This window comes from Mesoplodon densirostris, chromosome 19, assembly GCF_025265405.1.
Source record: "Mesoplodon densirostris isolate mMesDen1 chromosome 19, mMesDen1 primary haplotype, whole genome shotgun sequence".
NCBI classification, from domain to species: Eukaryota; Metazoa; Chordata; class Mammalia; order Artiodactyla; family Ziphiidae; genus Mesoplodon; species Mesoplodon densirostris.
This window is the reverse complement of record NC_082679.1, coordinates 65682201-65695142: the sequence shown is the minus strand read 5'-3', so window position 1 is coordinate 65695142 and position 12942 is coordinate 65682201. Positions and strand designations below refer to the sequence as shown.

At 55.7% G+C, this 12942-nt stretch overlaps 1 protein-coding gene across 1 annotated transcript in view; it reads right to left on the bottom strand.

Annotated features, from left to right (window-relative positions):
• Positions 1-12942, bottom strand: part of ACSF3 (acyl-CoA synthetase family member 3) — a 59064-nt gene that overhangs the window by 28069 nt on the left and 18053 nt on the right. Inside the window, exons 4-5 of the mRNA XM_060084263.1 lie at positions 9053-9207; positions 7332-7477 (exon numbers count right to left, since the gene is read on the bottom strand). Coding sequence (XP_059940246.1) covers positions 7332-7477; positions 9053-9207 — 301 coding nt within the window. The remainder of the gene's footprint in view (positions 1-7331; positions 7478-9052; positions 9208-12942) is intronic.

Genomic DNA, 12942 nt, shown 5'->3' with positions numbered 1-12942 from the left:
GCAGCCGCCAGGGCTCCAAACGCCCTACAGGGCCTTCAGGTCACTTCGGGAGGGCCGCCCGGCACCCAGGGCAAGATGCAAGGGCGCTTCTATCTCACTGGAGCACCTGGCTGAGCGGTCAGGGCACAGATGACTGCAGTTTGTCGCTGGTGAGGGACTGGAGTGGGACAGATGCCAGAGGGTGAGCGGGTCCTCACGGCAGGGGTGATGTAGCCAGCGTCCTGGCTCAGTTGTTAGGTGCCTGTGGTTGGCTCAGTGGCTTCACCCCTGTGTGGTTATAATCAGCTTTTGAACCTGCAAAGGTTAGGGCAGGTGGTGGCCGCAGTGGAGTCCCCGTGGCCACTGAATAGCTGAGGCGGGTCAGAGATTCCAGGGCCAAATGTTTCACTTCAAGGTCTCAAGCCTTTTTTTTTTTTTTGCGGTACGCGGGCCCCTCACTGCTGTGGCCTCTCCCGTTGCGGAGCACAGGCTCCGGACGCGCAGGCTCAGCGGCCATGGCTCACGGGCCCAGCCGCTCCACAGCATGTGGGATCCTCCCGGACCGGGGCACAAACCCGTGTCCCCTGCATCGGCAGGCGGACTCTCAACCACTGCGCCACCAGGGAAGCCCCTCAGGCCCTTTATTTTAACTGTTATCAATGAGGACTTGTCACAGGAGAAAAGTCCCGGGAAGCCCACTTGGCAAATTCCACGAGCTGCTTAGTACTCTGGGACCCACACGCCTGGAAGAGTCTGTGACACGGGGCTCTGTCTGCTAGATGGCGCCGCCCTGTCCTCCTCAGCCTGTCTTCTGTCTGAGGTCCTGGGGGCCGCCCCCACCGCGTCTTCCTCCTCCTTCCTCCCCTCCTTCTCTTTTGCTTCCAAAGATTTAAAAACTACAGTGAAATCCATATATGATGCAGCTATTCATTATAAAGCCTAGGATTCAGGGGCATTCAGCACATTCACAACATTGTTGCAGTATCACCTCCATCTAGCTCCAGAACTTTCCATCAGCCCAGAAGGAAACCTGTCCCCGTCAGCTGTCATATCTTCCCCCCACCCCAGCAACCACTAACCCACGCTCTGTGGACTTGCCCCCTTGGATGTTGTGTATGAAAGGAACCACCAGGCATGTAGCCTTCTCTCTTCCTGCTGGTCATCTACTTGGGGCCAGTGGCTGCACGAGTGCCAGGATACTCAAGACCGGAGACAGCCTGGAAAAGGAGGTGTTCCATCTCAGCTGCAGACAAGACACGAGGACCAGAGACAAGACCTAGGCTGTGAACACGAGCTGGGTCCAAGCCCTGCCCTCCTGCAGGCTCTGCAGGACCCGGGGCCAAGGCGGCCATAGTCCCGACACTCGGGATGTTTCCTGGCGGACCTCAGCGCCGTAGCTTCCCTCTGGATCTGTCTCCAGTGAAGAGTCTGCCTTAGCCCCGTCGTCTGCATTGCTCCTCCTTGGACCTCATGGTCTGTAAGGACCGGCGGGGCCACAGCTCTGACTGCTTCGTTACAGACCAGGCCCAGGCATCTTGGAGATTTTTTCCAAGGTCTTCAGATCACTCCCAACTGCTCCTATTTTATGGCCAAATGTCAGCAGGCTGACCTAGGTTTTAGTCCTCAGTGTGTGTGTAAAAGCCACAGAACAAAAGGTTTAGGGGAAGAAATGGGTTGATAAAGTGCAGAAGAGAAAGGCCATGTGTAAGAGGACATCGGTCGGGCCCACTGGGCTGATGGTCCTCCTTCCTGGGTTCCCAGGCAGTAAGTGGATTTCTTGCTGTGTGAAGGAGATGTACTGTGAATTGATTTATCACTTTCTGAGACTGGTTAGGATGATTTCTTTAGTATGTGCCAGAAGCAAAGAGTTCCATGAACACACCTTGAGCCATCAGGCAGAATGTGATGATTCATCAGAAGGCACTTCATTAAACTAAGTACAGAATCTTAAGCATGAGCAACCACCTTGCTCAGGAGTGAAATCTGCTCTTCTTCCCCTTTCTTCTGAGCTCTCGTCCCCGCAGTGGTTGTGACGCCTGCTCAGGCCCAAGCCCTCCAGACAGCGACGCCTCCTGAAGTGTGAGCCCTGGAGATCCTCGGAGTACGAAAGCCCCTCCATGTCCCTCGTTTCGTGTTTGTAAAAAGACACTTTAGTCTCCTAAACCTTCCCTGAGATCCAGAGAGCAGACTGAGGCAGTTACTAATTAGAGAAATAGAGGAACACAAAGACAAAGAGAAAGCAGTTACCTCAGAGCTCAAACAATAAATCGGTAATAAGACAAAGTCGTACCTCCTCGTCAAGAGACGTACACACTCATCTGATGCACATCTTGGAGTTGTTCTGCGTGAACTAAGGCCCCCACCCGGGTGGAGGATGGTGACTACAGGCTGAGACCCCCAGACTAGTTGGAACCAGAAGGCTGATGACTGATATTCCTGGGACACCACCCTGTTACCTCACCACCAACCAATCAGAAGAATGTCACACATCCTGCAGCCCTCCCCGCAAATGTCGCCTTTAATAGCCCTCCCCTGAAAGCCATAAGGCGTCTGGGTCCTTTGAGCACCAGCAGCTTGTTCTCCTTGCTTGGATCCTGCACTTCCTTCACCACAACCCAGTGTCAGTAAATTGGCTCAGTTCAGTAACACTTACAGAAAGGAGGAAGCAGCGGCTCCATCCAGGCGCTGGGAACACAGGGAGATGCGGGCAGATGCTGTAGAGAAGGGAACCCTACGGGATCTGCTGTGGCCTCCAGGGAGGTGAGTGGCTGCCCTCAGTCCCACAGGACTGACAGTCACAGGGGCATGTCCCCACTTACCCACAACTTCTGTACAACTCAGCTGCAAACTGGGGGTTCCCTGGGCCCCTCCTGGGATTAAACCGTTTGCTAGAGCGGCTCTCAGAGCCCTAGAAAACAGGTCACTTCCTAGAATACCAGTTCATTACAAAGGATACAAGGTGGGAACAGCCAGATGGAAGAGACGCCTCTAGCAAGTATGTGGGTGGGTGGGAGTCTCTAAACTTGCACACTCTCCAGGCACATCACACTCTAACACCAACCCGTGTTCACCAGCCTTGTTTGGGGTTTTTATGAAAGTTCTATTATGCAGGTACAATTGATTAAATCATTGGCCATTGGCTTGATTCAACCTCCAGCCCCTCTCCCATCCTAAGGAAGTCAGGACTGTCCACCCTATTCAATGAAACCTGAACTGCTAAGAATGTCTATAAAGAAAATACTGACAGGGCTTCCCTGGTGGCGCAGTGGGAATCCGCCTGCCAATGCAGGGGACACAGGTTCCAGCCCTGGTCCGGGAAGATCCCACATGCAGCAAAGCAACTAAGCCCGTGCACCGCAACTACTGAAGCCCACACGCCTAGAGCCGATGCTCTGCAACAAGAGAAGCCACCGCAATGAGAAGCCTGCACACCACAGCGAAGAGTAGCCCCTGCTCGCTGCAACTAAAGAAAACCTGCGCACAGCAACTAAGACCCAACACAGCCAAAAATAAATTTATTTTAAAAAAAAGAAAACGCTGACAGAATTACAGTACCTCTACCACAATGGTGGCATTAAAATCTCCACAGGGTCTTCCCTGGTGGCGCAGTGGTTGAGAGTCCGCCTGCCGATGCAGGGGACACGGGTTCGGGCTCCGGTCCGGGAAGATCCCACATGCCGTGGAGCGGCTGGGCCCGTGAGCCATGGCCGCTGAGCCTGCGTGTCTGGAGCCTGTGCTCCGCAACGGGAGAGGCCACAGCAGCGAGAGGCCCGCGTACCGCAAAAAAAAAAAAAAAAAATCTCCACAGAAACGCCTATGATTTGTCAAAGTGAGGTCTACAAACGGCAGCGACTTTTGTGTTAAGGCAGGGTAGCTGCTCAGACCCCAGAAACCCCCGCCCCTACCCCAGTGGGTGGAACAGAGCAGGGTCAACCAGGAAGGGCCAGCCTCCCACACCCACCTAGATGGGGTCCCGCCCACACCGCGTGGACATGGCCCCACCCAGGCCGCGTAAGGCTGCCCCGCCCACGCCGCGGGTTCCCAGACCGCTGGGCGCGTTCCCCGTTCCCCCAGACACCGCGTGATGCTGCCCCGCCCACACGGCGTGACACGGCCCCTCCCACGCTACGTGAACGCGGCCCCGCCCACAACACGTGACGCTGCCCCACCCACGCCACGTACACGCTGCCCCGCCCACACCGCGTGACGCGGCCCCGCCCACACCACGTGACGCGGCCCCACCCACGCCACGTACACGCTGCCCCGCCCACACCGCGTGACGCGGCCCCTCCCACGCTACGTGAACGCGGCCCCACCCACACGCGTGACGCTGCCCCGCCCACACCGCGTGACGCTGCCCCGCCCACGCCACGTACACGCTGCCTCGCCCACACCGCGTGGACGCTGCCCCGCCCACAACGCGCGACGCTGCCCCGCCCATACCGGGTGACGCGGCCCCTCCCACGCTACGTGAACGCGGCCCCACCCACACCGCATGACGCTGCCCCGCCCACCCCACGTACACGCTGCTCCTCCCACACAGCGTGCACGCTGCCCCACCCACGCCACGTACACGCTGCCCTGCCCACACCGCGTGACGCGGCCCCTCCCAAGCTACGTGAACGCGGCCCCACCCACAACGCGTGACGCTGCCCCGCCCACACCGCGTGACGCTGCCCCGCCCACGCCACGTACACGCTGCCTCGCCCACACCGCGTGGACGCTGCCCCGCCCACACCGGGTGACGCGGCCCCTCCCACGCTACGTGAACGCGGCCCCACCCACACCGCATGACGCTGCCCCGCCCACCCCACGTACACGCTGCTCCTCCCACACCGTGTGCACGCTGCCCCACCCACGCCACGTACACGCTGTCCCGCCCACACCGCGTGACGCGGCCCCTCCCACGCTACGTGAACGCGGCCCCACCCACAACGCGTGATGCGGCACCTCCCACACGGCGTGGACTTTGTCCCTCCCACACTGCGTGCACGCTGCCCCACCAATGCCTCGTGAAACTGCCCCTCCCAGACTGTTGGACGCATTCCCCCCGACACCACGTGACGCTGCCCCTCCCACATCACGTGACGCAGCCCCTCCCAAACCGCGTGACGCTGCCCCGCCCACGCCACGTACACGCTGCTCCTCCCACACCGCGTTACGCGGCCCCTCCCACATCACGTGACGCAGCCCCTCCCAAACCGCGTGACGCTGCCCCGCCCACGCCACGTACACGCTGCCCCCCCACACTGCGTGACGCGGCCCCTCCCACACTGCGTGCACGCTGCCCCGCCCACGCCGTGTACACGCTGCCCCTCCCACACTGAGTGACGCTGCCCCTCCCACACTGAGTGACGCTGCCCCGCCCACACCGCGTGACGTGGCCCCGCCCAGACCACGTGGACGCAGGCCCTCCCACATCACGGGACGGGCCCCTCCCACACCCGCAGGGTCGGAGTGTCCTCCTGGTGTCCATTGGGCGACAGGCTGGCTGCAGTCAGAAGGGCAGGCTATCCTTCCGCCTCCCTTTAGAACAGGTGTCAGCTGTGGCCAGGTGACTTTAATTGTCCTGTGGCTCTGTCTGGCCTCTGGGGCGGGTGACTGTGCCTCACTGGGTCCTGGAGCGCCTGTCCGGCAAGCCCTGCATCTGATAGCAGCCTCCTATCAGCGCATGTCAGGCCCATCAGTTCAGGTCACCACCCGGGGCCTCAGCCGAGCAAAAAGTCTCCTTCAGGCCACACGTCCCTCCGGGCCGCCAGGGAACCTGTGATGGGCGAGGCTGGCAGGATGTGTCCCCGGAGCAGCCCAGAGTCCCGGCTGGAAGGAGCCCGGCCCGGGAGTCAGGGGCACAGAGGACACAGCCTGATTGCTCCGGAAGCGGCGCTCAGGGACTCACTCCTGGATTCAAGGTTGAGGGCTAGTTCCTTCACTGTTTCTAAACCAAAAAGCCGGTCGTGCACCCACTGTGAGCCGCCTGCTTCACAGGCGAGAAAAGACCCCGGGCGCTTGGTTCCGGTGTCGAGAAGAGACCACGCACAGCCACAGCAGAACCCTGAGCCTGAAGAGCTGCAGCCAATTAAGATTCGAAAATTAGTGCCCAGAAGCCTCGGGTTTAGGGCACGGGCGCAGGTCCCTCTGTCCCGGGGCCTTTGCCCCCGCCCGACAGAGGGTGTCCTGGTCCGACAGTGTGAACACCTGCTCCGTCTGTGTGACTTCTCCAAGGCCATCAGAGGGATAAGATCAGCCCAGTATCGGGGCTGTCGTGTGGACAGTTTGCAGCTTCTTAGAAAGTCAAGCTCACACCCCCTTCTGACCCAGCAGTCGTACTCTGAGGCATCTGCCCACGAGATGTAAAGACGCATTCACACAAAACCCTGCACACAGACCTTCACGACGGCCCGACTGGGAACCGTCCAAGACCAGACACAACCCAGCATCCTTCGGTGGCGGACAGGTTAACACCGAAGATGCTGCTCGGCACAGGATGTGTCTCACACTTGTCCTGCCAAGTGAGAGAAGCCAGACCCAAAGGCAGGTCCTGGAGGCTGTGCCTCTGTGTCATTCCAGGAAACGCACAGCTACAGGGAGAGGAACCAGGGACGTGCTCGCCGGCCTGGGACAGGAAGTGCTGACCACGAAAGGGGGAAGGTCTGGAGGTGATTCAACTTCATCTACCTGAGTATGACGGCAGACACGCTGAAAACTCACAGACCTGCCCACCAGAAGGGTACCTTTTACTGTCGTGCGAGACAAGTGGATGCACCGAGGCAAGTACAGGCACACGATGACTTAACGTTTATTTCCAGACGCCTACTACGTTTTGGACAAGCTGGAGGGGACTGACCGGGAGGGCTGGAAAAGGGCCCGGGACATAACAGGCTCACGTCTCAGGCCTCAGGCTCCGCCTGCAGGTTCCCCGTCAGGGACCCGGGACGTGAAGGCTGTTTATGTGGAATGGTCTAGAGAAGGTGGGACAGGAAGACCAAAGGGCAGGAACCCGTCTAGAGCAGCAGGCCATCCAGACGCATGCAGGTCCCCGAGCACAGGCGGGGTGTCCCTCCTCCCTTGCCCCCGACACCTGCCATCTCTCCCGCTGCCACCAGCCTGTGTGGCTCAGGGCACCTGCATGGGAGACTCTGGGCCGCGGGCGACCTGGTGTGGACGAAAGCAGACCCCAGCCCGGGAGGTGGGGAGGGGGCGCCCTGCCAAGCACACGGCGTCTGGGTCACCTGGGAAGGACACTGCCACCCTGAGAGCGTGACCGTGGCCCAGCAGGGGAGCATCCTCCACAGAATGGCCTACCCGAGGACCCAGAGCAGGGGGAGGACACAGCTGGCGGGCGCCACTCGTACCTGGCAGGCGAGCTGCGGTCAGGGGGTTGGACAGGGCCATGCCGATCTCCGTCATCCCGTACCTCTCCAGCAGAGTGTGGCCGGTGATGCGCTTCCACTTCTCCAGCACAGGCAGGGGCAGGGCGGCCGAGCCCGAGACCATCAACCTGCCCGGCACAACCACAGGCTCCTGAGCTCTCGGGAGCACATGGCTTCTTCAGCCCGGTGAGAGCCACACGCGCCCAGCACCCCAGTCAACATCACCCTTTAACTCACGGCTAAAACTGCAGTTCGGGCTGAAATTTAACTCTGTTCTTTGGAAAGAATCTTGGGTATATTTTAGAATGCAAATAGGTCTTCACAAGGAAGGGGTAATCACAGTAAAAGGAAAAGTGATTTGAGGGTCCCTGGTGGCACGCTCTGCAAACAATCAACGTGCTGTCCACAAACAGCCCCCAAAAAGAGCAGTAATAAGAGTAAGGTGACGACAGTTTATCTGGTTTAGGGACAAAACACCACCGGGTCTGAGGAGGAGGAGGGGGAGGCGGAAGCAGTCAGTCTCCAGTGAGGGGCGCACGGGGGCTCCTCCACAAACACTGCCTGGTGCTGACGGCTCACTGACAATGACATTGATCTGATATCTGAGAGCCTCGGCGTGCACCATGTCCCGAAAGCACTGTGTGCGTGAAGGAAGGTGTTTCTGCTTCTAGTGGGGGCCGGAGTGACGACCACCCCTGCGCTCCCCCCACGGAGGTGCAGGCACAAGGACCCTCCCCACCAGGAGCCCGCTGCTGAGGTCTGAAGGCCTGTCACCCAGAGTCACCCTGACCTCCCCTCTCTGATCTCATTCTTGCCCTTGGCTCCTGAGATCTGGGTACATCGTGCTACCAGTCCCACTCTTGTCCTGGTGGTTGGGCTTTGGACCCCAGCCCCACCATGGCGCCTCGTGGGAGGCCGATCCAGGGAGGTGCCGGCAGTGGCACCCTCAGAAAAGGGCTCTAGTTCCATCAAAACGTCTCTACAGAAAAGGCGCAAAGAGCGGGTGAACGGGAGAAGAACACGATGAAATGCTCGTCCTGGGCAACTGGAAGTTCCCTGCAGGAAACGAAGGGCTGTCCTGAGCTCCTCTTAAGGACCAGGAATCAGATGCACAGAGGCCATGAAGCTCGTGGCTGTCCAGCGCCAACTCGCTGCCCTGTTAAAGGCTGTGTCTGCCACAGACACACGTGTCACACCTCTTGGGCGCACGTGTCATCATGTCTGTGAAGACCCGCCAAACTGCTCACTTCCGTGTGCTTTGCAGATGAGCCGCTTGACCACGAGCAGAGAGGCGCTGCAGTTGGCAGGCTCGTGGGAACACGCAGAGCAAACCCCATGCCACCGAAGGGGCCAGACAGCCACACATCTGTCAGGGAGGGTGTCTGCACGGGGTCGGGGACGGGGCAGGGCTGAGAGCCAGCAGGGGTGGGGTCAGAAAGGACTTCCCCATCCTCGTCCTTCAGACTCTACCGGAAGACAGGCGGACAGACAGACAGAGGGACAGAGAGACCCAGAGATAGAACAGAGACACGGATACAGAATACAGGCAGCTGCGTCGGGAGCACAGATACGTAGAGAGAGAGACGTAGATACACATTTTAAAGCAAAGAAAAAATACTGCTTCCTAAAACTTAGTAGAACTGACTCACTAAAAATAAGTTATATTTGACTCTCTGGATGGAAGGTGGACTATTTTCATTTACCTGATTTTTTCTTCACAAACTGCACGCACGAAATCCTGGACATGAGGGTGGGTAAAATGTTTGTCGTAATAATCCATCAACTTGCTGTATATGGTAGGCACTGCCATAAATACATTAATCCGTGGAGTTTCAGAGCTTAAGAACTTTTCCCAAACCTAAAAAGAAAAAAGGAAGCACACAGCAAAAAGATTAGAAGAGGGCCTCCCTGGTGGCGCAAGTGGTTGAGAGTCCGCCTGCCGATGCAGGGGATACGGGTTCGTGCCCCGGTCTGGGAGGATCCCACATGCCGCGGAGCGGCTGGGCCCGTGGGCCATGGCCGCTGGGCCTGCGCGTCCGGAGCCTGTGCTCCGCAACGGGAGGGGCCACAACAGTGAGAGGCCCACATACCGCAAAAAAAAAAAAAAAAAAAAAAAAAGATTAGAAGACACGCGTGCACAGACACGTACGGACCCTCGGTTCCAGGACCAGTGCTCTCAGCAGAGGACCCCCCTTTTCTTAAGCATCAGAGAGTCTGTGAGCAGCTCCTGTCTCAAAGGGGGTCTCACTTTGACAGGGTGACACAAGCTCCTGGACCTTCCGTGGAGTCACTGTGCAGGGGACACTGGCGTCTGGCCTCAGGGGTGGCCTGTGAGGCGGAAGAGGATCAGGGGCAGGAGTGGGCCCTGGGCCTGGGGACTGGCCTCGGATCTGCCGTCAGGGGAGAGGTGGCACCTCAGACTTTTCCAGCCACGTGGGCGAGGGTGGACAAAGCTGCACGAGGGGCCAGGCAGGCCTGAGCACAGCACAGCGTCTGGCAGACGGGTAAGCACACACGGGGAACGGACGGCGCCTGCTGTTCTATCCGAAGAAGTCATGTGAATTTTGTATCTTACTCTGTAACAGATGTTTCGCGTTTTAATATAAAGATGCTTCAAGTTTCTCAGCTCATGCTGAGAACGTGCTCGTGTGTTAGCCCTCATCTTCAGGAGAAGGGACTCTCTCTGTGCAGCCACCGCATGAGCCCGTGGTCAGGGCGGGACGGGGAGCGCGGCGTGCTGCGTGCTCAGCACACCCCACACAGACAGCCTTCCCCCTCAAGGCATCCAAAACGCTGTAGCCAGCCCCAGCCTGGCCCAGTCCCTGATCGCATACTTGTAATTAGCTCCTCGCCTTAGCTGCTTGACAGAGCAAAGGCACTCCTCTCTGGGGAGAAAATTACATCGTTCTTTTAAAGACAACCCCACCCCCATTATAAAGCATGTATGAAAAGAGAAAAATGTGACCCATAACTAAGAAAAAAGTCAATAGAAGCAAACCCTCAATACGGATGTTGGAATTATCATACAAGGAATTTAAATTAATAAATAGGTTAAGAAATTCAGAAAAGATGAATGAAATGGGGGATGATCAAGGATTTCATCAGAGAAGTGGAACTGCAAGAGAACCACTATAAGCTCGGAAGTACATTACATGAAACTAGGAATTCACTGGATACACTGAACAGACTAGATGCAGCAAAGACAGCAGTCAATGGAAATGATCTAAACCGAAGTACAGACAGGAAAGAGGAGAAAGAGAAGAGTGTCACCACGTGTGGGACAAGGTGACACACTCTTACCTGTCAGGAAAGACAGAAGTGCTCGGTCAGTGGAGACACATCCACGTCCACACGTGGGAAGACTCAGTGTTGCTAAGATGGCAGCTCTCCCCAAACCCCAGCAAGCTCTGTTTTCCGGAAATTGACAAGCTGACCCTACAGTTTACAGGGAAAGGCAGAGGACTCGGAAGAGTCAGAACAAATGTGAGAAGGAGGGAGGAAGGTGGAGGACGCACACTTCCTGGCCCAAAACTTACTCCAAAGCACCAGCATTCAACGCCGTGTGAGGCTGGTGTAAGATCAGACACACAGACGAACAGAGCAGATGCCCAGAAACAAATCAATATGATGATGGCCAATCGAGTTTCACAGAGGAGCCAAGTCACTTCCATAGGATAATCTTTTCAACAAACAGCGCTGGGACAACTGAATATCCACATCCGAAAGGATGACTTTTCGACCCTTACCTCACCATACCTAAGAATTAATCCAAAGGGGATCAGAGACCTAAACGTATCAGCTAAAACTAAAAAACTTTCAGGAAAAAACATAGGTGAAAATCTTCGTGACCTTTGGTTAGGCAAAGATTTCTTAGATACGACAGCAAAACATCTATGAAATTAAAAAACTGATAAAATGGATTTCATCAAAATTTAAAGCATGCGTGCTTCAAAAGATATCATTAAGAAAATGAAAAGACAAGCCAAAATGGGAGAAAATATCTGCAAACCATCTATGTGATAAAGGACTAGTATCCAGAATATATAGACTCAATAATAAGAAGACAAATAACCCAATTTAAAAATGGGCAAAACATCCCAATAGATAGTTCACCAAAGAAGATACATGGACGCAAATAAGACCAAGAAAAAACACTCACCGTCCTCAGTGATTAGGGAAATGCAAATTTAAACCACCATGAGATACCACGTCATATCCACTACAATGACCATAATAATGCTTTTAAAAACCAACAAAAACAAATGTTGGTGAGGGTGTGGGGAAACGAGCCCTCACGCACTGCTGATGAGAACGGGGACAGAACAGCCACTGTGGGAAAGTTGGGCAGTTTCTTAAAATGTTAACAATAAACTTACCATACACCCCAGCAATTCTAATCCTACTTATCTACACAAGGTAAATGAAAAGTGTCCACCCCAGGATTTGTACGTAAATGTCCACAGCAAAAACTGGAACTGACCCAAATGCCCAATAAATGATAAATGGGTGAACCAAATGTGGCCCGGCCACATGATGAAGCACTACCAAGGTTCCAAAGTGACAAACTACTAATACACATGCTACAACATGGACAGAACTCAAAGACGTTCTACAGGGCTTCCCTGGTGGCGCAGTGGTTGAGAGTCCGCCTGCCGATGCAGGGGACACGGGTTCGTGCCCCGGTCCGGGAAGATCCCACATGCCGCGGAGTGGCTGGGCCCGTGAGCCATGGCCGCTGAGCCTGCGCGTCCGGAGCCTGTGCTCCGCAACGGGAGAGGCCACAACGGTGAGAGGCCCCCGCGTACCGCAAAAAAAAAAAAAAAAAAAAAAGACGTTCTACAGAGTGAAAGAAGCCAGACCCAAAAGACCACATGTTCTATGATTCCATTTATATGCAAAGCCCAGAAAAGGAAACTGTAGAGACGGAGGACAGACAATGGTTGCCAGGGGCTGGGTGTGGGAATAGGGACTGAGGTAATAGTTGAACAAATCCTAAAAATTTATGTAAAATCACTACATCGTTCGCGATAGGTGAATTTTATGGTATGTGAATTACATCTCAATAGAGCTATTTTTAAAAAAGGACAATGCAATGAAAACATTTTCAGTGAAACAAAGCTGAGAGAATTTGTCTTCAGCAAAGCTGCACTACAGGGCTTCCCTGGTGATGCAGTGGTTAAGAATCCACCTGCCAATGCAGGGGACACAGGTTCAAACCCTGGTCCAGGAAGATCCCACATGCCGCAGAGCAACTGAGCCCGTGCACCACAGCTACTGAGCCCACGAGCCACAACTACTGAGCCTGTGTGCCTAGAGCCCGTGCTCCTCAACAAGAGAAGCCACCGCAATGAGAAGCCCGCGCACCACAACGAAGAGTAGCCCCCACTCGCCACAACTAGAGAAAGCCCGCTCGCAGCAACGAGGGCCCAATGCAGCCAAAAATAAATAAAATAAAATAAAATAAAAATTTTTAAAGCTGCACTATAAGAACTATCAAAAGAATTCTTTAGGATTAAGGGAAACGATCCAAGAGGGAAACACAGATCTGACGGAAGAAATGAAGAGTGCCAGAAAAGGAAATATATGGGTAATT